This window comes from Dipodomys spectabilis, unplaced genomic scaffold (genome assembly GCF_019054845.1).
Source record: "Dipodomys spectabilis isolate Male_0828 unplaced genomic scaffold, ASM1905484v1 ptg000321l, whole genome shotgun sequence".
Taxonomy (NCBI): Eukaryota; Metazoa; Chordata; class Mammalia; order Rodentia; family Heteromyidae; genus Dipodomys; species Dipodomys spectabilis.
Genome location: NW_024870998.1, coordinates 336,281 through 360,859, shown reverse-complemented (window position 1 = coordinate 360,859; position 24,579 = coordinate 336,281). Strand labels below are relative to the sequence as shown.

The 24,579-nt window shown below is 44.0% G+C and overlaps 1 protein-coding gene across 8 annotated transcripts in view; it reads left to right on the top strand.

The window, feature by feature from the left end:
- Traf3ip1 (TRAF3 interacting protein 1) overlaps window positions 1–24,579 on the top strand; it is a 68,632-nt gene that overhangs the window by 11,803 nt on the left and 32,250 nt on the right. Inside the window, exons 7-15 of one of the 8 annotated variants that reach the window (XM_042702347.1) lie at window positions 1,469–1,538; window positions 3,794–3,805; window positions 5,326–5,430; window positions 10,539–10,631; window positions 12,726–12,746; window positions 14,277–14,361; window positions 14,721–14,804; window positions 16,539–16,662; window positions 18,255–18,291. In XM_042702347.1, coding sequence (XP_042558281.1) covers window positions 1,469–1,538; window positions 3,794–3,805; window positions 5,326–5,430; window positions 10,539–10,631; window positions 12,726–12,746; window positions 14,277–14,361; window positions 14,721–14,804; window positions 16,539–16,662; window positions 18,255–18,291 — 631 coding nt within the window. Of the gene's footprint in view, window positions 1–1,468; window positions 1,539–3,721; window positions 3,824–5,325; window positions 5,431–10,538; window positions 10,632–12,725; window positions 12,810–14,276; window positions 14,362–14,720; window positions 14,805–16,538; window positions 16,663–18,254; window positions 18,292–24,579 lie in introns of all 8 variants that reach the window. The other 7 variants (XM_042702344.1, XM_042702342.1, XM_042702341.1 and 4 more) reach the window with 7 other exon arrangements.

Sequence of the window (24,579 nt, the reverse complement as noted above, 5' to 3'; positions counted from 1 at the left end):
GCACCCAGGCCCTGAGTTCAAGCCCCAGGACCAATATACATGCACACACAAGCATACACATACACACATACACAGTGACTTTCATGGTTTGTCACGGGGTAAAACATGGGTGGTTTTCTGTGGGCATTCTGGGTTTATTTACATCTTGACAATTAGGGGTGTGGTGTATAATCAGAGATAGGAGAGAGGGTAGGGGTGGCGCTGAGGATGACTCTGGGAAGGATCAAGACACTATGCTGACAAGAAAGAGAGGCCAGCTGGAAGGACCCTTGTAAGTTCTGCTTGATGAATTTGGGATTCTGCAATTCTCTCCTATGGTGAGGTACAGTCATGGCCTATTATCTTTGGTACGTCATCTTGCGGGTCTTTGACTCATCTTGAGTCATATAGTGCTATTGAAGAGTTGAAGCCAACTTCCATCATCCATTTTGAAGTGTTCTCACAGAGGAGATGAAGGACACGGGTAGGGCTGGGACCTGTTGAGGTCCACTGTGGCTGCTCAGGGGAAGAATCATTGAGACTGGAGCTGTGCCAACAGGAGGAGATAGCAGATAGGGCTGTCCTCTGTTCCCTGACTTGTATTTTGTTGAAATGTGGTGTAAGGTTTCAGAGATGTATACAAATGCATTTCAGTAATTAAGAGCAGTCATGCACCACATAACAATGTTTTGGTAATAGATGGACTGCATCCACACTGGTATGTAGTCTCTAAGATTGTGTCACCTAATGGCACACCTTTGTGTGTTTAAGTACACTGAGGGTGTTGGCAACTAGGAAATTTGCTTAATGTTGCAGCACAGTTCTCCAGATGTGTCTCATCAGGCCCCAACTGTGGATGGCAGCAGAGACTGAGTCTTTATTTGTACATCTGCCGAGAGCCATTTGGATATTTATGATATCATTAGTGGTCTATACAACATTATCAATACAGGCAAATGGTTGGGCAGCTTTTTTTTTTTTGGGTCCGGTGGTGGGGTCTGAACTCTGGGCCTGGGAGCTGTCCCTCAGCTCAAGGCTAGCGCTCTACCACTTGAGCACCATTTCCAGCTTTTTTCTGCTTATGTGGTGCTGAGGAATTGAACCAAGGGCCTCATGCATGCGAGGCAAGCACTCTTACCACTGAGCCAACTTCCCAGCCCATGGTTGGGCAGCTTTAAGCCTATGAGAAGCATCTGTGTCTATCTTGTCATGTACCAGATGACCCGGCAGTATCTCTGCATACAGGCTCAGTGGATTGCTGCCCCACCTGAGGCTATACAAAAGCATGTAAATTTAGGTGAAAGAGTGTTGATGTCCTTCTCTGTAAGGACTTGAGGGCTTAGTTACAGTGTTATATGGCTCTCCTTTCCTATTTAGGGGTGCTGCATTGTTTGAGTACTTGTTTCCTCAAGTGAAGCTTGAGAGAGAAACCTGCTGATGCTATCACGGTGCGAACCACTTAACTCCCTTTCATTCTTTTTTCTTTAAGGTTGAAATTTCCACCAGTACAGGGAAGTTGTCAAAAAACGCAAAACGGCGACCCAAAAATGCTGTGGAAGGTACTGCAAAGCTGCTTGTATGTGGAGAGCTTCTGAGGTGGGAACAGGACTGCCGTGGCTGGGAGCTACCAGACTGTATGGACATGATGACTTGTGGTTTACACACACACCTGCACGCTCACACCACATCATATCATACCACACAAAGGATAGAGTAGCCTCCTTTACTAGAAGCTTGTTTAGAAACCTAAAAGACATTATGGAATTTTCACTTTGAAGAAATAATTGCTAGCCTTGTTTTCATGGGTCTTTATCTGTTACATTGGTAGGCAGATTTCATCCTATTACATCCTGAACAAAAAGAACAGACAGGCAGAAGATATGAAGATGTATGTTTTACCAGTCATATTTATGTACATATTTAATCTTTTCAGTCAGTCTCCTATTCTAATTCATGCTGTAAGGCAAGGCTCTGAAGTTGTTTATATTTTCATAATAACTCAGTGGCAGTTTTAGAGGCATGTGCTAGATAATCTTACCTTTCCCTTCTTTCCCTTGTACTCTGCAGTGCTTTGTGTACTGAGGTCTGGATTTTTCTTTTTTCTTACTTTTTTTTTTTCAATCTCCACTGTTTTCTGTTTTACTGCTAATTAGCTCTCATTATTATTATTATTTTTTTGTCTGTTGTGGGACTTGAACTCTGGGCTTGGGTGCTGTCCCTGTGCTCTTCAGCTCAAAGTGAGCACTCTACTGCTTGAGCCACAAAGCTACTTGTGGTTTTCTAGTGTTGATTGGAGTTAAGAGTCTGATGGACTTTCCTGCCTGGGCTGGCTTTGAACGGTGATCCTCAGATCTCAGCCTCCTGAGTAGCTAGGATTATTGGCATGAGCCACTGGTGCCCAGCTCTTTTTTTTTTTTTTTTTAATTGGTCGTGGGGCTTGTACTCTGGGCCTGGGCACTGTTCCTGAGCTCTTCAGCTCAAGGCTAGCACTCTACCACTTGAACCACCACGCCACTTCCAGTTTTCTGGTGGTTTCTTGGAGATAAGGGTCTCACAAACTTTGCTGTCTGGACTGGCTTTGATCTCAGCCTCCTGAGTAACAAGGATTACAGGCATGTGCCACCAGTGCCCAGCTACTCTCATTATTCTTTACAAAAGAGTTTTAAGCTGTTCCATATTTTTTTCTTTTGTTCTTCTGGCTACATTTTTTTTGTGTGTGTGTGGGTTGTGAGGCCTGATCTCTGGGCCTGTGTTCTCCCTCAGCTCTTCAGCTCAAGGTGAGCACTCTACCACTTGAGCCACAGCACCACTTCCAGCTTTTCTGCTTATGTAGTGATGAGGAATCGAATCCAGCTCCTCATGCATACAAGGCAAGTGCTCTACCACTGAGCCACCTTCCCAGCCCTTCTGGATCCATTTTAAGACTATGTCAAACTTCTCAGAACTTAGCTGATTTGTGTTACAGCTATGCTTTCCTTAGTTGAGGAGTATCGGACACCTCTAGTTTCAAGTTGGTCGAGCATCTTTTCTTCTGAAGAGACATGTGTGCATGTGCTGGTGTGTCAGTCAGAGTGATGGCTGATTGCTCTGATGGTGGGGTCTTCTGTTTTGTAATGATACTTATTGGATGGAGATAAGTGCTGATTTTTGGTAGTATGCTAAATCCAGCCTTCATTTCTCAGTTAGTCTAGTAGTTCTCCCACTGCTGCTCAGAGTTTCTCAGTAGATATCATCTCCTTTCTAACCACTCAGGACACTTCCTCCATGTTCTACAGAACTGGTGCCATGGGATTGTTACCAGGTTTTTCTCACAGGGACTTGTACGCTTTGTGTTAGTGAGCTTCCCTACCTTTAGTCAGCAGCATAATGGACTTATCTTCCTGCTTACGGGCCAGGCACTGACCTTCCCCAGGCCCTTTCCAGCCAAGCTGGCATGCCTCAGCATTCTACCATGCACCTAGAGGTTCTCAAGACATGGACTTGTGTATTCCTTTCAAGAGTAAGTTTTGAATCCATGAGACTGTGAGGGCAGCATATGTAAGCTGTGTGTAGATTCTTAATCTCTGTGAGCTCAGAAGACATCTGCATAAGAATGTGGTCATTTCTACTCATTCCTAAATAGTATATTACAGCAGAACTGAGAACTGAGATATAGAGTACATTTTAATTCATTTTTAAAAATAACCATCCAACATTACAAAGTAAGTTTAATACGTATTTTCATTGTGCAATTTCATGTCAGGAAGAAAAGACACTAAAACCAGTGAAAATAGCCTTTCCCCTGAAAAAGAACATAACTCCTCCTACCGTAAAGCTAAGAAGGAACGTGCTATGATGCAGCTCGGTAAGACTCAGTGGGCTGTAGTGAGGCTGTGAGTGAATGTCTGTGAGTTGAAATTGTCACTGCTGACTTCTGTTTGTGTGGTGTCACTGCACATGGAGCTGTGTGAGGTGACCACAGAAACCCTGCCCTGCGTGACTGCCCTGAGCGCCTGACACCTCCGCCAGAGAGGAGGAGGCAGAGGAATGTGGATCCTGCTGGACAGAGTGCAGGGCTGCCCTCGGCTAGCTGAGGTTGTTCCAGCCAGTCAGCTGTGGACTGCGATTGTCCACTAGAGCCTCCTTTCTTTAGGGTACAGACATTTATAATTATAAAAAGAACACAGGTGCAAAAGTGCATGCAAGGTGCTGATGGTTATTTTGAAGGAAAATGGAATCAAGAGAAGTAGGAATGGAGAGGCATAAATAAGCATGGAGGGCCTCGCTGAGCTTCTGAGAGCTGACTGGGGAGGAGGAAGACGTGTAGGTGTCCAAGGATCCTGAGCTGGAAGACAGGCTTGACTACATGTGTGTCAGGAAGTCCACTTCTCAGGCTAGGGTAGAAGGGGACAAGGACCTGTCAGCTGGGCCCAGAAGTGCTGGACCTCGTTGGCTGTGTGTTTCAAGGTCCTGGTGGGTTGAAGTAGGATAGAAATCAGGTTTGACTTGAGTTTTAAAAGGAACTCCTGAAATTGGAGGGTGGAAACAGGTTGGAGAGCAGGGAGGAGCCTGGATGATGGATGAGGGTGGTCAGACAGGCACTCGGGGGGGAGCAGATGGAACGGAAGACGGCCATAGAGGTAACAACTAGGATGGATTAGGTGCTGCTTGTTAGAAAGGAGAGGACTCAAAGGGCGACACATTTGGCAGTTCTGGGCACATAGGCAGTGCCACGTACTGAAACAGAAGACTTGGGAAAAGCTGTTTGGTGGGTTAGGAACCAGGGCCAGGAACTCTTATTTGGGATACATCCAGTCTGAGATGTCTGTGCAACACCCAAGTGGAGGTGTGCATGGAGGTGGATGTAGGCCTGCCATCAGGGAGAGTCGTAGAAACCAAAGGTGAGACACACCTGAGAGTTGGTGCACACGGCTTGGAGTGTATGCTGAGCTCTAGGCTTGCCAGGACTCAGGCTGACAGAGGGAGAAGCTGGCAAAGGGAGCAAGGCCTCCTTTGGAGGAGATCTGAGAGTGTAGATGTCTTGAGAGCCAAGAGAAAGACCCTTGTGTTGGAAAAGGGCGAGGGTTCCCTATTTTGTCTTCAGAGAGGTGCCTTCTGAAACAGAGTAGACAGGGCAGAGGGTTAGACCCCTATAAATCCTACTAAAGCAGCTAAACAAAAGTGTTTATGAATTTTCATCTGCTGTTAGCCATCTTATGTCAGGGAAGAGGATAATATTCCAGCTAAATTTCATTGTTTTTGTTTTTGTTTTTTTTTTTTGGTCAGTCATGGGGCTTGAACTCAGGACCTGGGTGCTGTCCTGATCTCTTTTGCTCAAGGCTAGTGCTCTACCACTTTGAGCCACAGTTCCACTTTCAGCTAAAATTTTAGACTCCACAGTGTGTGGATTTAGTAATGAACCAGATCAGGAAACTACAGCTTCAGAAATGGGTAAGAAAAATGAGTTCTTTAGTTTAAATTCCTCTATTTTGGTATGAAGTGTTTACAACCCAGTATAGTTAGAAATTATTTCTTACTCTGACCACTTTGTCAAGTTTTTTCACAGTGTGCTGAAAATTAGATGTGACCTGGCATTTCATTTGACTTTATTTGCTAAGTGACAATATTATTAATGCGGCTTTTTACATTTACTTTTTAGGTATAAGATGCATGCTATATATGATAAAGATGTGTTTTAGCATATACAATATAAAATGTACACTGTATGTATAAGTGTAAGTAAGTGTAAGTGTAAGTCTAGCTGTGTCCTTTTTCGTTTTCTTTTTTTCTTTTTGGCAGTACTGGGGTTTGAACTTGGCTCTCACTTGCTAGACAGATGCTATGCCACTGGAGGCACACCTCCAGCCCCAAGATGCTTTCTTAATTTTGCTTTGTTAGAATTTTATAAAGTGATGTGATCACATGAAGGAATAACGTGCGCAGCTTATACATAATTTCTATTAAGACTTCTCTACTTTGTTCCATTGAGACCTGACATTAAGGCTCTTACTGTGAAGCGTGCTTTGACACCTTGAAGACATGACCTGTTCCTTACCCATTTAGACACATGCTGGCAATGTAAGTTGGTGCACACATGGGTGATCCTTCATTAAACGTCGGTCAGTCCAGTTGTCTGTGGCTTCAGGTTCTTCAGAAGTAGAATTCATAGGCTATACGCAGGAAGAAAATCGTGTAAATTTTGGCTCTAGGAGAAGGTATTTATCTGCCTGGTATTTATCTGATTTTTAAAAAAAAATTTTTTGAAGTTGTAGCTAGAATGCTGACAAGAATGTCTCTGAACCACGGAGTCCCAGCAGCCCTGGCATCTCTAAGAGGGGTGTGTGCTGTGCTCCTTCCCCGTGGATGCAGCAGGGGCAAGGGAAAGCCACCAGGGTGGTTTTATTCCCCATAGGCAGCTGCATATGGTTTTGCTGGTCATCAGCAGTCAGGAAACCAAGGCATAGATGACCACCCAGAGCAGGATGATTTCTCATTGATGAGAACTCGGCTATCATAGGTATGCACGTTCCAGTTCAACCCCATCTGTGGCAGTGTGTTTATTTAGGGAGAGCATTTCTCATCTGCAGGCTCCTATAGCAGAGAATTGGTCCAGAGAGGAGAGTAAGTGGTACAAGCTCAGGCGGGAGCTGCTTTCTGCGGCCCATACAGGAGGTCAATGCTGACCCTCACTTCTCCACTCGCACACCTCCTGGCCTTGAGAGGTGCATGGGTATGTTCCCTGAGCAGCATTCCTGAGCTGTGATGGTCCTCATTGCTCATGATACAGAAATACAACACAGTAGCAGAACCCAGGTGTGCTCTGGTCAGGACACATCACTTCAGTTTGACAGCCCCAGATTGAGGTGAGTCAAAGCCTAATGTGAGATGGGCCCATGAATTTCAAATAAACTGGAAATATTCCTTAGGCTTACACAGAGTAAGCTCTGTGTAGAGATGTGGAAATAATGTACAGGCTTACTATTGGGGAACTTGCACTGCACACATTGAGTGTTTTGTAGACTAGAATGAAACTTGATGTTACCTGGTGAGGCAGAAGGAGTCACGTGCTCACTTGTTGCCCGAGGGTAGTGGTGCGGGTTCAGGAACAGGAACAGTGGCCGGGAGTAGTGCAGAGCAGAGGCTGGGCTCTGGAGTGGCCCCAGGGCACATGTCTTTCTCCCTGCCAACCTTTCTCCCCTTGGGTTCTGCTGCTACACTTGCCTTGACCTTCTGCTGTGCACCTGGGCCCTGACATCCATCACAGATGTCTCTAAGCTCGGTCACTTTACTTTTGGAATTGAGAATCACGAGCAGTTGCTAGAGTTCCTCAGCTTCTTGTGTCCAGTGTGACTTCTGAAGCTACTGCCCTCTGGTCTGCTGAATGATCCTTTCCTTATAGTTACCTTTTATTCCTAGTGCTTTGGTGAGAAACCTGTTTAATTTTTAAAACTTTTGAGTCTTAAGGCCTCCTGAGTGCTTGGGTTTACAGGTGTGCACTGCTGTGCCCAGCCCATGTTTTCAGAGCACAGTTACTGTTCCCACTGACCAGTCCCTCCAAGCTCTGTGCTCACTGCTTGGACCACCTAGTGCTGCTTTTGGGTCCTCACAAAGGACCTTGTGGGTTTTGTTGTTACTGTCTTGCTTTGTGGGTGGACTGAAGTGAATTGATCTGTGTCTTTTTCAGATCATAAGAGGTTTCTTCCGGCTTTCTGGGTATATAAGCTGGGCCATGTGCCTTGTCCTTTGAGGTTGTTTGACAATTCCAAGTTTTCTGGAATATTATGCTGTTATCTTTATTTTGTTTCCTTTATTTCCTTTTTTATTATAAAAAATGTAAAAAAGTAGAAAGAATGCTGATAGTTAACACCTTGATCGATTATTTCCAAGATTTTGCTATATTCACCTTAGCTATGAATTCTTACATATTATTTCAAAGTATGTCCAAAACATCCTGACAGTTCATAAATATCTCAACATGTGGCCCAAAAAATACAATGAGAGCTGGATGCAGGTGGCTCATGCCTGTAATCCTAGTTACTAAGGAGGCTGAGATCTGAGGATCCCTGTTCAAAGCCAGCCAGGGCAGAAGGTCCATGAGATGCTTATCTCCAGTAAACCACCAGAAAACTGGAAGTGGTGCTGTGGCTCAAGTGGTAGAGTGCTTGCCTTGAGCTGAAGAGCTGAGGGACAGTGCCCAGCCCCTTCAAGCCCCATAACCAACTAAAAAAATAAATAAATAAAAATACAATTAAATAGGCATTTTCTTATGCAGCCACAAAGTTTTTAACTTACTGAATAGATTATTGTTTTCTAGTATTAAAAAACCTATTTTTTTTTGTTCTAACTGTTCCAAAAATGTTTTCAATTTTTTAAAGTATGTTATTTCATCAGATTTTTTTTTTTTTTTTTGGCTTGAACTTGGCTTTCTACTAGCCAGCATACATGTACAACTTGGACCATCTCCCCTGACCCTTTTTGATCAGACTGAACAGAAACTAAGCACAGCTAAAGTTTGCACAGACCCCTCGGAGAATGTCAGAGTACTGGCAATGACCTTATGAGTGTTGCTGACTGTGGACTTCAGCAGTAGTAACTGAGGTGGCATCACCCTTGAAGCCATGCACACTTGAGTTTACATTAGCTCTGTGAAACAGGGTGAGCTGCGGCTCAGGATGGGTGAGGACCCTGATGCACAGGTATTGCTTAGATTCAGAGCCTGAACTTAGAAGGCTGGCCCTTTTAAAATTGGTGATACTTGGATTTGAACTCGGGGCCTTGCACTTGCTAGGAAGACCCTACCACTTGAGTGACACTTTTTTATCTTTATTATTTTCTGAATAGATTATTGTCCCATTGCATCAGTTGCTAGGTAATAGAAATTTTATTTTTTAATAAGCTCGTTGTTTACTTTTTTAAAGCTGTGGCTGGTTAATCTTCTTTGTCACTGAGACTTGACTGGAGTATTGTTGAGAATATATAATCTGCTCTTGTGTTCTTTCAATTTGTGTGAACTTGAGGTTTAGTAAGGCTTACTTAGGAATGCTTGTAAAACTTTGGAAAGAAAAGATGATGCAAAGTATCTAGATTAGGAATGGTAGCTCAATGATAGAATGTTACCTTGGGTTGAATCCCAGCATTGCCAAAAAAAAAAAAGAACCAAAATATTATTAGTCTCAGACTATGGACAGAAAATAATAGACTTGTATGTATTTAGTGTGATGCTGTTTTACATATAGAAAATATTTGATGCTGTTGAATCAAAAATGATAAAATTATTAGAGCTCTTCTATAATTAGTAATATATAATTTTTAAGCTTATGTTTGCTTTTATGTCTTAATAGTTCATGTTCATTTTCTTGTCATGCTCTCTAAAATATTATAGACACTTAGACTGTTAAGTCTACTTTATAGATTGAAATTTTTTCCTTATAAAAGTGTGTCATATGTCTAAATGAGTTATAGATGGCTAATGACTGATTCTGGCTTCAGGAAAGGGAGTATTTTCCTCTCTTATTTTCTCTCCAAAAGAATGGTGTGTCCTTGGGTGATGGTTCCATTTTTTTTTTTTTTCTGTTAGTGCTAGTACTGGGGCTTGAACACTGGTCCTTGCGTTTTTGCTTAGCTTTTTTTACTTATGGCTGATACTCTATCACTTGAGCCACCTTCACTTTCCAGTTTTTTTTTTTCTGGTTAATTGGAGATTAGGATGATAGGCGTGAGGTGGTGTTGGCTTCTTTTGCTTTTTTTTTTTTTAGGTTTTATATCAACTTTATTTTCAGAACCAACCTGCAATGAGTGTCAGTATACCCCCATTACTTCAGACTATTGTAGGAATCATATTCATTCTTTTTTTGGGGGTCAGTTGTGGGGCCTGAACTCTGGGCCTGGGCGCTGTCGCTCAGCTCTTCAGCTCAAGGCTAGCGCTCTACCACTTGAGCCACAGTGCCACTTCTGGCTTTTTCTGCTTATGTGGTGCTAAGGAATTGAACCCAGGGCCTCATGCATGCAAGGCAAGCGCTCTACCACTGAGCCATCTTCCCAGCCCCTCATATTCATTCTTACATGTGCCAAAACTCATACTCAACAATGAGTTCTGGGTTTCAGAACTCATTTCTGCTTTTAATAGGGAAAATATGTGACTTCTCAGGCATTGATATTTCACCAACTCAGTAATCAACCTCTCAGTATGTCAGGATGGCGACTGTGAAAGAAATATTTCCTTTTCTTCTGCCTTTCCTGCAATGGCCAGCTACCTGCGTCAGCTTAACTCCCAGGCGTGGCTGAGGAGGGAGCAGCAGTGGAGGCTGCTGTGTCGAGGAAGGTCTAGAAGTGGAAGGTGGGCAGTCTGCCATGGCCAGGGAAGTACCCAGCTGAGTAGTACTGCTTACAGACAGTTCCAGAATCATACAAGAGAGGAACATTCTGGAAACACATTTTCCTAGGCTGTCTTTGTCAGCCCTGTGTATACTTTCTGTGTGGGAGAATGTGAATGGATAAGTGTGCTTTTCATCAGCCAGGTCATTTGTCACCCCTTCCCCCTTCAGTGTGCAGCCTTAGTGACCAGTTGTAAACTGTTTCAGTAGCTAATACTAACTGGACTAGTATTTCAGATGATAATTCAACCAGTCGGTGGCGTGAGAGCAGTGAGGCAGCCCCGGCAGTAAAGCAGACAGGTAAGAATGGCTCCTGCACACCTGTGGGAGCAGATGGAGCACCTGTGTGAGGGGCTGCTGAGTAGGCTGGCTGGCACCTACTCTCCCTTCGGGCACAGCCCATGTGCCACCTCCTCCTGGAGCTGGGTGTGGCAAGTAAACCGCGCTCCCTTTGCACATACCCCACGGTGTTAGTAGGCAGCACAGGAGACACCACTCTGAAACAGGTTTTTGGGGTGACTGGGGATTTCTGCAGGCTGGCTTTGGAAGTACATGAGTGTAGCCACTGCCACCATCCACCCAGTTACTATGTTCCCCCAGGTCTCAAGTGCAGTCCTGTCTTAGCAGTGTTATGCTCAGCTTAGAAAGAGCTATAAAATACAAGAGCCTGTTTCTCAAAACCTTGACACACTCACAGCATGCGTTGATGGGTCTGGGGGTTGTGGGGCATGGCCAGGTGAGGTGAATGTTTGTCTATTCACACAGAAAGTATTTAACAGAGGCTGTTGTGTGTCGGCCCCAGAGGGAGTGCATCAGGGAGCAGAGAGGACATCCGCTGCTTCCCAATGTTAGCACACAGGCTGAAATGATGCATGCACATGGAATAAAGAGACTGCTTAACATGAGGTGCTGGAGGGAGGGAGAGGAGCAGGGGTGTTGGGTCTTTGCTGACGGGGAGCAGGGGTGGTGGCTGAGGAGTCTGCCAGGCAGCAGGAAGTGCATAGTGGAGCTCAGGTGATGGCTGGGCACGATGGAAGCATTGAGAGTGAGGCAGGGGGAGTGGGGAGGGGCTGGCAGACCTCGTGTGGCCATGTGTGAGAGCATTCGGCCTTTGAGAGCAGTGGGAGGCTGGTACCTGTGGGCATGTGGATGAAGAGCTGTCACACGTGCAAGGGTACAGGAGCCAGGTGCAGGTGAGCTCTCTGGGCCAACGTCTGGCACAGTGGGACCAGAGAATAGTAGGAGGGAGCTGGGAAGGATGTCTTAGCAGCCTAGGTAGGCTGCACTATATGGAGAAGGCCTCTGTATCTCTGGTGATGGGACTGGAAGTGTCCCTTGGTTGAGGTACTGTCTCTACAATATAGACAGGTCGTATGTTCACTTACTGTCTGGAATTGCCTTGTGATTTAATTACCCTGCCTCAGTAACCTTTCCAAATGCCTTGTGAATCCACACCCAGCAACCCCAAGACATTGTCCCCCTATCTCATAGGACTCTTTGTGCTGTCTCTGCAAAAGGCTCAGACTCCAGGTCACACCACATTGCCCGGCCTTTGCCTTTGGCAGCCCTGTCCCCAGGTTGAGCAGAGCCCCGACACCCCTGATGCCCTGAGCACCATCCTAACGTCCTTGAAGCAGCTCTTCCAGCATCACTGATGCTCACCTTCATGCTGTCCTCTGCCTGGAGCCGTGATCTGTAGGTCCCTCATTGCTGCTGCCTCTGCTGTGTCTGGGATGTGACCTCTGGGGTCTCCTAGGGCTGTAGAGACAGGGTTTCTCCCATAGCACTCACAGGAGGCCTCCCATGGCTATGGAAGTGCTCGTCCCCTTTGATTCCTGTGGCGTGCCAGGAGGCTGTCCCTGTGGAGGTAGGCATACATGAATGCACATACTTGTCCCCTTCTCCTGTGTCCTCACCCTCACAGCCACCCATGTAGTGCAGGTCTTTTGCAAATGTGTTCCTGTATTTTCAGAGTGTGACACAAATATTTTGTACCTTAGGCTGGCTTTGAGTACTTCCCTCCCCCCATGGATGACCTGGGTGGAGGTACAGAGGGGCTGTGGAGCCTGGTGGAGACTTGTTCCACAGGGTGGGCTGAGCTTCTTCACCACATCTTGCAAGTAGCTTGGAATTTGTTCTCCCTGTCTCAGCCTTCATACTAGCCCCTAATGGTGCAATTTATCTCTGTACTTGTCTCCATGATCTGGCTTCCAGTTTTTATGTGAGTATTATTCATAGCTGAAAATGTCAGAACAGCAGTGGAATACTGGGAAAAAGGCCCTGAGGGGCAGCCTTATTTCCTAGTCCGTACTGTGCCATTCGTGGTGTGCTTTTCTCTACTGCTGCTCACAGTGTACGGACCCAAAGCTCACTTCTGATGTCCTCTTTGTTTAGGTGACTCCACCAGCGATGCAGGTGAGGATGGCTCTGCAGTATTTGGAGAAGTTGCAGGCTGCGCAGGTGTCACGACGGCTCTCAGTTCTGTGCTTCCTTTACATTTGCACCAGTGAAAGTATTTTAAGGAAATGTGCCATGTGAATTTAAGAGTCAATTGATATGTTTTAAATTGCAATCCTGTAGGGGTACTATGCATAATGTTAGTATATTTTAATCATGAAAAGACAGTATTTCAGGACTTTTTTTCCCACTGTATGTTTATTTCCAATGTTTAAGTTCTGATTTATTACTTTCTGAATTACTCCTACTTTATTGTCATTTTTGGTAGTACCGGGGTTTGAGCTAGGGCAAAGTCTTTGCCAGTTGAGTCACATTTCAAGCCCTTTTTTGCTTCAGCTATTTTCCAGGTAGGATCTCATGCTTGGCACAGGGTGGATCACAGACTGTCCTCCTCTTACCTAATGGCCTCCCTGTGGCAAATTAGAGACATGTGCCACCATGCCTGGCTCATGTTTTGCCTCAGCTGGTATCCAAATAGCTGAATAGACATGAGCCACAGTGCCTGGCACTTTTACTTTCGTGAACAAAACTTAATTCTCTTTAATAGTTTGGGTTTCTAACTTGTAAGTTAAATCTTTTTACCAAATGAAACGACAACAACAAAAACCTTTCAGATTATAAAAAACCGATGTGGTACCATGGTTGTTCAAGAGGTAGAGTGCCAGCCATTAGAAATCCAAACAAGAGCTCAAGGCTTTGAATTGAAACCCTCATACCAGTATGGGGTGGGGGTGTGGGGATGCTGTAGTACACATCTGAGCAGAAAATTTTCAAAATGTAGATATAAAAAGTGCTTGGCAACTCTACTACTTGAGGCGTAAGTGGACATCTGCCCAGTACCCCATGTGTGTGTATATAATCATGGGTTGGTGCTCTACTGCATAAGTTACCTATTAGAAGGTTAAGTGTTTTAGAATTGAGTCTAACATGTGACTGACCAGTCCATAATTTGGTACCCTCCTGGCTGATGTGTAATTACATATGCCTATTTCTTTTTTGGGGGAGGGGGTCTGGTCGTAGGTTCTGAACTCTGGGCCTGGGCACTGTCCCTCAGCTCTTCAGCTCAAGGCTAGCGCTCTACCACTTGAGCCACTTCCGGCTTTTTTCTTTTTTCTTATGTGGTGCCGAGGGATCGAACCCAGGGCCTCAGGCATGCAAGGCAAGCGCTCTACCACTGAGCCACCTTCCCAGCCCACATATGCCTAGTTCTTAGGTTGTATTTTTTAAGTTAAATTGCAGAGTTGATTATTCTTTCATCCATAGTGTTTGAGTACACCCATTTCCTCAAATCTTCACCCTATTTAGATATCAGACATCTTTGTTTTATTAGAATCAAAATGGACAAAAATATAACTCATTTATATTTGAAGTCATTTACTCTTTTCAAATATTTACATTTGAATTAATGGATATTTACATTTGAATTATAGAATTAAATCTTATCAGTTTGTGTTTTGTGAATTGCTGATTGGATTGTCACCTGTTTAGATGGAGAAGCTGGACCTGCTTTACAAGAGAAGTCAGAGGTGTCAGAGACTGCTGAAATCCCCAGTGAGCTTTCCTCCAGTGTCAGGTAAGTGCTTTTTTACCCAAGGCTTGGCCCAGTGGCCATGTCCAGGGAGGTGCTGTGGCACCTCTTCTCAACCCTTTTGCTGTGTGCTTAGTGCTTGTGCTGACTTAGAAAAATATTTGTACAAAGAAAGCAAAAGTTAGTAATGTACTGCATACCAAATATTGTAGAAGTTTAGGGAAATGCTTAGAAATGGTTGAGGTATGCCACTTTGAGGTAACTGTCTCACTACTCTGCTGAGTGTGTCTAGTATGTTGGTGGTGTCGTGGAACTTAGCACTAATGTTGACCTTGGTTTTCTCTTGTCCACTTCAAAATGTGTTTCTTACATGTCTTTTTTGCTTTTCTAACACTTGGGTCTAGAAGAATACCTCGGCCTGGGAGTGCACGGCCTGCACCTCCCCGGGTTAAACGACAGGAGAGCATGGAGACACTGCCAACAGACAGGTGAGGCTAGTTGTATGGGCCACAAGTGCTCTTCTGAACATGCAGGCGTGGGCTTGTACTAAGAGAGCGTGGTGGCTCAGTGGTAGAGCGCTTGCCTTGCACGCATGAGGCCCTGGGTTCAATTCCTCAGCACCACATGAGCAGAAAAAGCCGAAAGTGGCACTATGGCTCAGGTGGTAGAGTGCTTGCTTTGAGCTGAAGAGCTGAGAGACAGCGCCCAGAGTTCAAGCCTCACACCCAACCAAAAATCAAACAAACAAACTAAGGGTGGCAGGAAATTCTGGGAAAGCTCAGCCCTAAACCATATAACTGCATACCTTCCAGATGAATGGGAGGGGGGGTGAGGGGAGGAGGAGGGGGTGGGACTTCAGAAATGATGGGCTATTTTTCTCAGATCCCTAGGTAGAAGGCTTTGTAAGTATCAAAACAATGAGGGAAAAGGGGGAGGGGGAAGGTTAATGGCTTATTTGCACAAAAGTTTAAAAACAAATGGTTCAGCTGGGTCCTGGCAGCTCACATAGCTACTCAGGAGGCTGAGATCTGAGGACCTCAGTTTGAAGCCAGCCCAGCCAGGAAAGTCTGTAAGACTCTAATCTCAAAAAGCTGGAAGTGGAGCTGTGGCTCAAATGGTAGATTGCTAGCCTAGAGGAAAAAAGCCAACTGAGAACATAAGACCCTGAGTTCAAGCCCTAGAACTAGCTAAACAAAACTAAATGGTCTTAAAATCATGAGCAGAGACAGCGGTTAGGCTGGATCAGAATGGGTTTCAAGAAGCAGGAATAGGAGATATTAAGTGCAGACATGCTTTTCCAGGAGTTTTGCTGCAAAAGAATCACAGGAATAGTGTGGGTATACATTGCATGTACGTGTATATTATGTATGTGTGTGCATGTGTGTGTGTCTGTGTTTGTGTATTCAGGTATACAATTGCTACAGGGTAACAGTGGGGCATAGGAATTAAGGAGATTGCCTATGGTATGAGCACATTAAGTTGCAGATGAAGGCAGGTGGGAAAAGTGTCTTGAAGACTTCTTGGTTGTGGGCTTAGGCCAAGGCCCAGGTAGTGCTACTATAAGTGCTTCAGCAGAGGGAGTCTGTGTATAGCTGGGATGTTGGGTGAGAGAGTGCCAAGGTACTAGAGAGCCCTTGGATGGAAGCAGTCAGCAGGATGAGGAGAACAGTAGCTGGGCCACACTGTAGGGTGTTGGCTTGCCCAGAGTGATAGCAGGACCCAAGTAGAGGGAGGCACACACTAGAGTGTTGGACAGAGACATTAGGCCACAGCAGGCTTGGGAGGTGACTGAGGGGCATGGAGAGGGTGTTCTGTAGAGAGTCAAAGTCTGGGCAACCTTAGTACCTTGGCCTACAGAGTCTTCTTTGCCACTCCTGGTCTGAGGTTTGTCACTTAGGAGAACAGGGCCCTTCAGATAGAGGGTTGCAAGTGAAGAACTGGTCTTTGTGTAACAGAGGGCACAGTAAAGTCTGGGTAGAGGGAGGCTGGGCGTGGCCAGGAGTCCTGGGCAATGGAGGATGGTGGAGGGCAGACCCCACCTACCGGGTCTGGAGATCCCCTTCCCCACCCAGCACTGTCTTCCAGCGGTTTCTCTACCTTGGCATCTGTCTGGAAGTGATTAAATTCCTCTCAGATAACTACTGGTGTTCATCTACTGCTGGTTGATGGAAACCTGTGGCTGATACAGTACTTTAAGTGTAATCTACTTTTCTCTAATTCAGGTCAGGGAGTGGCAAAACCGTCTCAAATGTCATAATAGACTCACAGAATTCTGACAATGAAGATGACGAGCAGTTTGTGGTAGAAGCTGCCCCTCAGCTCTCAGAAATGTCAGAAATTGAAATGGTAAGTTTACTAGAAGGTGTTGTTTTTAGTAATTATGTTTAAGCAACATTAGATTAGGACTCCAGCTTTTAGATTACATAGATACACTTTTCCTAATGTTGCAGCTTGTTTTCTACCTTCTTTATATATTGTTTTCCTTTTTTGATGGTACTCTTTCAACTCAGAACCTCATACTTACTAGATAGGTGCTCTACAATTGAATCACACCTCTAGCCCTGTTCTGCACTGGTTATTTTTTTTGGTCAGTTGTGGGGCTTGAACTCTGTGCCTGAGTGCTGTGCCTGTGTTCAGCTTGAGGCAAGCACTCTACCACTTGAGCCACTGTGCCATTTCTGGTTTTCTGGTGGTTCGTTGAAGAGTCTCACAGGCTTTCCTGCTGGGGCTGGCTTTGAACTGTGATCCTCAGATCTCAGCCTCCTGAGTAGCTAGGGTTATAGGCAAGAGCCATCAGCGTCTGGCTTGGGGACTTTTTTTTGTCTAAGCTGCCCTTGATTTTGACAATTGCAGTTTGGTAGGATTATAAGCATGTGCCACTGGAGCCTGACCTCTACCTCCTTTAATTTGTTGTTGTTGAACTTACCTGCTAGGTGTGCAGAGTACCTCTAAGCAACGACTTCAGCCTCTATCTGTACTGTTTATTTATGAGATTCAGTCTTGCTTCCTACCTGAGTGAGCAGCTGGTCTACCTATTTTAGGCTTCTCATTGTTGCTAGGATGAGAGTTATGCCCTATTGCATCCAGGCCTTTTTTTTTTTGTGCCAGTCCTGGGACTTGAACTCAGGGCCTGGGTACTGTCCCTGCACGTTTTTGTTCAAGGCTAGCTCTCTACTACTTGAGCCAGAGCTCTATGTCAGGCTTTTTTTTTGTTGGTTAACCAGAGATAAGAGTCTCAAGGGCTTTCTGCCTGGGCTGGCTTTGAACCATGATCCTCTGATCTCAGCCTCCTGAGCAGAACTAGTTAACATTCAGTTCGATTGAGAAGGGTTTCATGAATTTTTCTGCTCAGACTGGTCTAGAACTTTGATCCTCACAATCTCAGCTTCCCTAGTAGATAGGATTACAGATGTGAGCTACTGGTGCCTACTGCCCTTTAATTATTTATTCATTTATAGGTATGTGTGTGTGTGTGTGTGTGTGTGTGTGTATACACGCGCGCGTGTATGTGCACGCATGTGAATTCTGGATCTTGCTCTCTCTTGTTTGCTCATGATTGTTTGCTCATGACTGTTAACATTTGAGCCATGCCTCTAGCCTTTTGCTGGCTAATTGGAAATCAGAGTCTCATGGATTTGCCTGCCTGGGCTGGCTTCACATTGTGATTCTCAAATTTCAACCTCCTGAGTAGCTAGAATTATGGACTTGAGCCATCATTGCTTGCCTTTTTTTCTTTAGTCATCTTTAAATAGTTGTACAAAGGGGTTTCAATTTAACATGTCCATTTATGTGTACATTGTATCTTAAGCATAGTCACCCCTCCAGCATCTCCCCCTTGCCCTTCCTCCATCCTGTTAATTTTTTTGAGATCCAGAGAAGCACGGTTTTGAGAATAGGGCAACCCTGAATCATTTTTTCTTCCTTTTTTTCCTGCTCAGGGGTCAGCAATGGAACTAGAGGACAATGAGAAACATGGTGAGTCCTTGTGTAACTGCATATGTATGTTTGTGTGCTAGGTTTTGGCCACGGGTTAGACATACTTGGTCCTACTAGGCTACATTCATGTTACAGTATTGGGGTAAACTGCAGTCTTCACTGGGCTGGAGGAGGGCATTGGACCCAGAGCTAGCAAGGACTTTGATCAGATGGCAGCTTCTCTTGTCTGTCTAGGTTGACTGTGGACAGGATTCCTGAGGTCTTCTTAGGCCTTCCGCTCCGGAATAGTGTCCGTTCTCTTCCCCAGGTGTATTTTCCCCTTGAATGGTCCTTTTATTAGTCCAAACTGTTGTTCTTGTGCCTGTTTGCATAAAACAGTATTTTTTTTTTTTTTATTGTAAAGCTACTATACAGAGGGTTACAGTTACATGAGTGAGGTTATGAGTACACTTCCTCTTGAACATTGTTACCCCCTCCATTGTTTTCCCCCTACCATCCCCTCCCTCCCTCCCTTCCCCGAGGTTCTTTTTTTTTTTTTTTTTTGATTGTGATTAAATGATTACATAATTTCAAAGTCACAAGTTCATTCTAACTTCCCTGGAGCAAATTGTCTACCACAGTCTGTAATATATAACAGTGTTCACATGTTATATACCATATTTGTGATCAGCAGCATGAGGATATTTAGTAGTGGTTCAACCAGATGAGCGGGAGTTCTTTGTTTCTTAAGTCCTGTTAGTTTTGTCGTATCACCTAACCTTTTGGATTTAGCATCCACTTATGAGGGAGACCATGTACCGTTTGTCTCTTCGTTCTTGGCTTACCTCGCTCAACATGATTCCTTCTAGCTCCATCCATTTCCTTGCAAATGCCATTATTTTGTCATTTCTAATGGCTGCATAATATTCCATTGTGTATAGATACCACAATTTTTGGATCCATTCATCTGTGGTGGGGCACCTAGGTTGTTTCCATATCCTAGCTATTGCGAACAGTGCTGCAATAAACATGGAGGTGCACGTGTCCTTGTATATTGGTTCCTGTTGTTCAGGGTAGATGCCTAGAAGTGGTATGACTGGGTCGTAAGGGAGGTCAATCTTTAGCTTTCTAAGGACCCTCCAGACTGCTTTCCAAAGTGGTTGTATAAGTGTACATTCCCACCAGCAGTGTAATAGGGTTCCTCTTTCTCCACATCCCCTCCAGCATTTGTCGTTGGCTGATTTGTGGATGTGGGACATTCTGACTGGGGTAAGGTGGTATCTCAGGGTTGTCTTTATTTGCATTTCCTTCACCACCAGGGATGATGAACATTTCCTCATGTGTTTCTTTGCCATTTTTATTTCTTCATTTGAGAAGTCCCTCTTTAGTTCCCTTGCCCATTTAGTAATTCGTTTGTTAGGTTTGGGAGGGATTAGTTTCTTGAGTTCCCTGTATATACAGGATGTTAACCCCTTGTCTGATATATTGCTGGTAAATATTTTTTCCCAATTAGTTGGTTGTCTTTCTAGCTTAGTTGCGATAGATTTAGCTGTGCAGAAGCTTTTTATTTTAAGGTAGTCCCATTTGTTGAGTCTCTCTCCAACTTGTTGTGACCCTGGGACTCTGTTCAGGAAGTTCCTTCCTGTGCCTATTAGTTCAACTGTCTCTCCTACTCTGTCCTGCAGTAGTTTCAGAGATTCAGGTTTAATGGTAAGGTCTTTAATCCATTTTGAGTTGATGTTGGTGCATGGTGATAGGCTGGGGTCCACTTTTAGTTTTCTGCATGTGGCTGCCCAGTTTTCCCAGCACCAGCGGTTGAAGAGGCTGTGTTTCTTCCATTGTATGTCTTTGGCTCCTTTGTCGAATATCAGCTGGCTGTAGGCCTGTGGATTTATATCTGGATCTTTTATTCTGTTCCATTGGTCTTCGGGTCTGTTTTTGTGCCAGTACCATGCTGTCTTTGTGATTATAGCTCTGTAGTAGAGTTTGAAGTTCGGCATGGATAGCCCTCCCATATTGTCTTTATCCCCTAGAATTGTTTTGGCTATTCTAGGTCTTTTGTTGTTCCATATAAATTTTTGGACTGTTTTCTGTATTTCAGTGATGTACGTCATTGGGATTTTAATAGGAATTGCATTGAATTTGTATATTAGTTTTGGAAGTATCACCATCTTTACTATATTAAGTCGGCCTATCCAGGAGCATGGGAGGTCTTTCCATTTCCTAGTGTCTTCTGCAATTTCTTTCTTTAACTTTTTATAGTTCTCATTAAATAGTTCTTTTACATCTTTGGTTAGGTTAATTCCTAAATATTTTATTTTTTGGGAAGTTATTGTGAATGGGGTTGCTCCCTTTATTTCCCTCTCTTCCTATGCGTTATCAGTGTATAGGAAGGCAACTGATTTTTGTGGGTTTATTTTGTATCCTGCTATTTTGCCGAAGTGACTTATGATTTCTAAAAGTTTGGGGATGGAGTTTTTGGGATCGTGGAGGTATAGTATCATGTCGTCTGCAAAAAGGGATAGTTTCACTTCTTCTTTCCCTATGCGGATCCCTTTAATGTCTTTTTCTTGCCTTATTGCCCTGGCTAAGGGTTCTAGGACTATGTTGAAGAGGAGTGGAGACAGTGGACATCCTTGCCTTGTTCCTGTTTTTAGGAGGATTGGTTGTAGCTTTTCCCCATTAAGTATAATATTGGCTGTTGGTCTGTCATAAATGGCTTTTATTGTTTTTAGAAATGTTCCTTCTATTCCTATTTTCTCCAGAGCTTTTAGCATGAATGAATGTTGAATTTTATCAAAGGCCTTTTCTGCATCTGTGGCGATAATCATGTGATTCTTGACCTTGGCTCTGTTGATATGCTGGATTACATTTATTGACTTACGTATGTTAAACCATCCCTGTGTCTCTGGGATGAAGCCTACCTGATCATAGTGTATTATTTTTTTTATGTGTTTCTGGATTCTGTTAGCTAGAATCTTGTTAAGGATCTTTGCATCTGTGTTCATCAAGGAGATTGGCCTGTAATTCTCCTTTTTGGTTGGGTCTTTGCCTGGTTTGGGGATGAGTGTGATATTGGCTTCGTAGAATGAGTTTGGGATAGCTCCCTCCTTCTCTGTTTCTCTGAAGAGCTTGAGGAGTATGGGTATTAGTTCTTCTTTAAAGGTCTTATAGAATTCTGCTGTGAATCCATCTGGTCCTGGGCTTTTTTTTGTTGGAAGACTTTTGATAGCTTCCTGTATCTCATTATAGGATATTGGCTTATTTAATTGGTTAACTTCTTCTTTGCTCAGTTTGGGTAACTTGTATTTCTCTAAAAATGCATCCATTTCCGCCAGATTTTCTTCCTTTAGAGAGTATAGCTTTTGAAAGTAGTCTGTTAGAATTGTTTGGATATCTTGGGTACGTGTTGTGATGTTTCCCGTGACATCCCTAATCCTATTAATATGGGTTTCCTCTCTTCTTTTTTTAATTAATCTTGCCAACGGGCCATCAATTTTGTTTATTTTTTCAAAGAACCAGCTTTTTGTTTGGTTTATTTTGGTTATGGTTTTCTGATTTTCTAATTGGTTAATCTCTGCTCTCAATTTGGTTATCTGGCTTCGTCTAGTAGCTTTAGGTCCCATTTTTTCTTGTTTTTCTAGCTGTTTTAGTTGCAACATGAGATTATTTACTTGGTCTGTCTCCATTTTCTTGATGTGGGCACTGAGGGCACTAAATTTGCCCCTCAGGACTGCTTTTGCTGTGTCCCACAAGTTTCTTTGTGAGGTGTTTTCATTTTCATTGAGTTCTAGGAAATGCTTTATTTCTTCTCTGATCTCTTCTGTTACCCAGGCCTTGTTAAGGAGTGTGCTGTTCAATTTCCATGTATTAGAGAAATTTCTGCGGTATGCTTTGTTATTGAGAGCTAGCTTGATTCCACTGTGGTCAGATAGGATACAGGGGATTATGTCGATCCCTTTGTATTTGCTTAAGTTCCTTGAATGAACTATGATATGGTCTATTTTGGAGAAAGTTCCATGAGCTGCTGAGAAGAATGTGTACTGTGTTGTTTTAGGGTGAAATACTCGGTAGATGTCAGTTAATTCCGCTTGAAGTATGGCCTCACTTAATTCGGTAGCTTCTTTGCCAACCTCTGGTTGGTAGACCTGTCCTTTGGTGAGAGTGGCGTGTTAAAGTCTCCTAGTATTATCGTATTGGGATCTATTTTATTCTGTAAGTTTGAGAGCATTTGTTTAACATATCTGGGTGCACCGATATTTGGGGCATATAAGTTGATGATGGTTATATCCTCCTCTTGGATTGTTCCCTTTATTAATATGTAGTGTCCGTCCTTGTCTTTCTGTACTGATTTTAATGAAAAGTTTATTTTGTCAGATATCAGGATAGCTACACCTGCTTTCTTATTGGGGGAATTTGATTGGTAGATCCTTTTGCACCCCTTCACTCTGAGTTTGTTTGTATGTTTGGCTGAGAGGTGGGTCTCCTAAAGGCAACAGATGGATGGGTCTTGTTTTCTGATCCAGTCCTCAGTTCGTTTTCTTTTAATTGGCGAATTCAGCCCATTTATATCAAGAGAAAGTATAGAGAGATGCATTGTTGTCCCTGCCATTCCGTTTTCCTAAGTTTTTCTTCTTTCCTTTCCTCCTGTGCTTGCTCAGTTAGACTTTGAGTAATGCCTGTTTGGGGCAGGTCCCAGTTCCTGGTTGCTTTCTTCAGGTTGTGTCCCCTCTCTTAGAATTCTTTGTAATGCTGGCTTAATGTTTATGTATTCATTTAGTTTTTCTTTGCTATTAAAAGTTTTCAGTTCTCCATCGAATGTGAATGCTAGCTTTGCCGGGTATATCAGTCTGGGTTGGCAGTTATTGGCTCTCAGGGCTCGTATGGTGCTTTCCCAGGCTTTTCTTGCATTCATTGTTTGTGTGGAGAGATCTGCAGTGATTCTAATTTTTTTCCCGTTGTAGTATAGCTCCTTCTTCATTTTTGCTGCATGCAGGATTGTTTCCTTATTATTCAGATCCATCATTGTTACTATTATGTGCCTAGAAGTGTTTCTCCTGGGATCTTGCTTGCTGGGTGTTCGATAAGCTTTTGTGATGTAGTTAAGATGGTCGTTTTTGAGGTGGGGAAAATTTTCATTGACTATCTTGTTAAATAGGTGTTGCATTCCCTTGCTCTTGAATTCCTCACCTTCGTCCACTCCGATTATGCGAAGGTTAAATTTTTTAGCATTATCTGCTTGCTCTTGAATTTCCCTTTGGTTTAATTTGAGTGATTTTTCCATATCTGTCACTTTTTGGTCCAGTTGGTGTATTCTGTCTTCTGTATGTGACACTCTACCTTCCATTTCATTCACTCTGTTGACCGTGGCTTCTATTGTGGTTTGCATGGTGGAAATGGATCCCTTTATGGATTCAATGTTGGTTCTCAGAGTACTGATCTCACCTCTCAATGAGGTGAGATCAGTATGCATTACCTCTAATTTGGCGTTTATCTCACTTCTTACTGAGGTTTGTGCAGCTTCTATTTTTGCATCCAATTTTTGTTTGATATCCTGTATATCTTTTGAAAGTTCATCCTTGTGCTCTTTCAATTTCTGATCCATTTCTCGCTTTATTTCTTGAGTCATTGCCTCCAGCAACCCTTGGATGTAGTTTTTGTCTTCCATTCCTGCTTTGCTCCCACTGGGGCTCTCCCCTGCGTGGCTGCTGGCTTTTGAGGTGAGCTTGCTGTCCTGGGGAGTGGTAAACCTTGTGATTTTTCTGTGTGATTTTCGCATGGGGGTTCAGGAGACTGCTCTTCAATCTTGTTTTGGTGTGTCTGTCTTTGCTTGGTTGCTGATTCTGTATTGGTAGAGAGAGTCTGTGCCTGATCTGGATTCTGTTGGGAGCCTATTTCCAGCTGCTATTCACTTAGGATTCTCAGCTCTCTGCTGTAGCAATTCCCGCCTTTGGAAGGGTTGAGCAGCCTAGACTGCTTGTGGTTGCTCCTGCGGGTGCTCTTGGGAAGATCAGATGCTCTGGATGCACTCTCCCAAATACTGGAGTCTGCTATGGGCTCCTGATGTGTTTTTGTTTGTTTGTTTTGGGCTGGTTGTGGGCTTGAACTCTAGGTTTGGGTGCTGTCCCTCAGCTCTTCAGCTCAGGGCTGGCACCCTACCATTTGAGCCACAGCCCCACTTCTGACCCTTTTTGCTTTGTTCAGGCGCCGGTCCCCTGGCCTGGTTCCGGCCCCAGCCTGGAGCGCGCTCGTTAGGCCTGTGCTAATGTGTATACCACCTTGGTTATGCAGCCTGGAGGACACAGTTCAAATTTCTACTGTTGGTAGTCTTGACCCAGGGGCACTGTT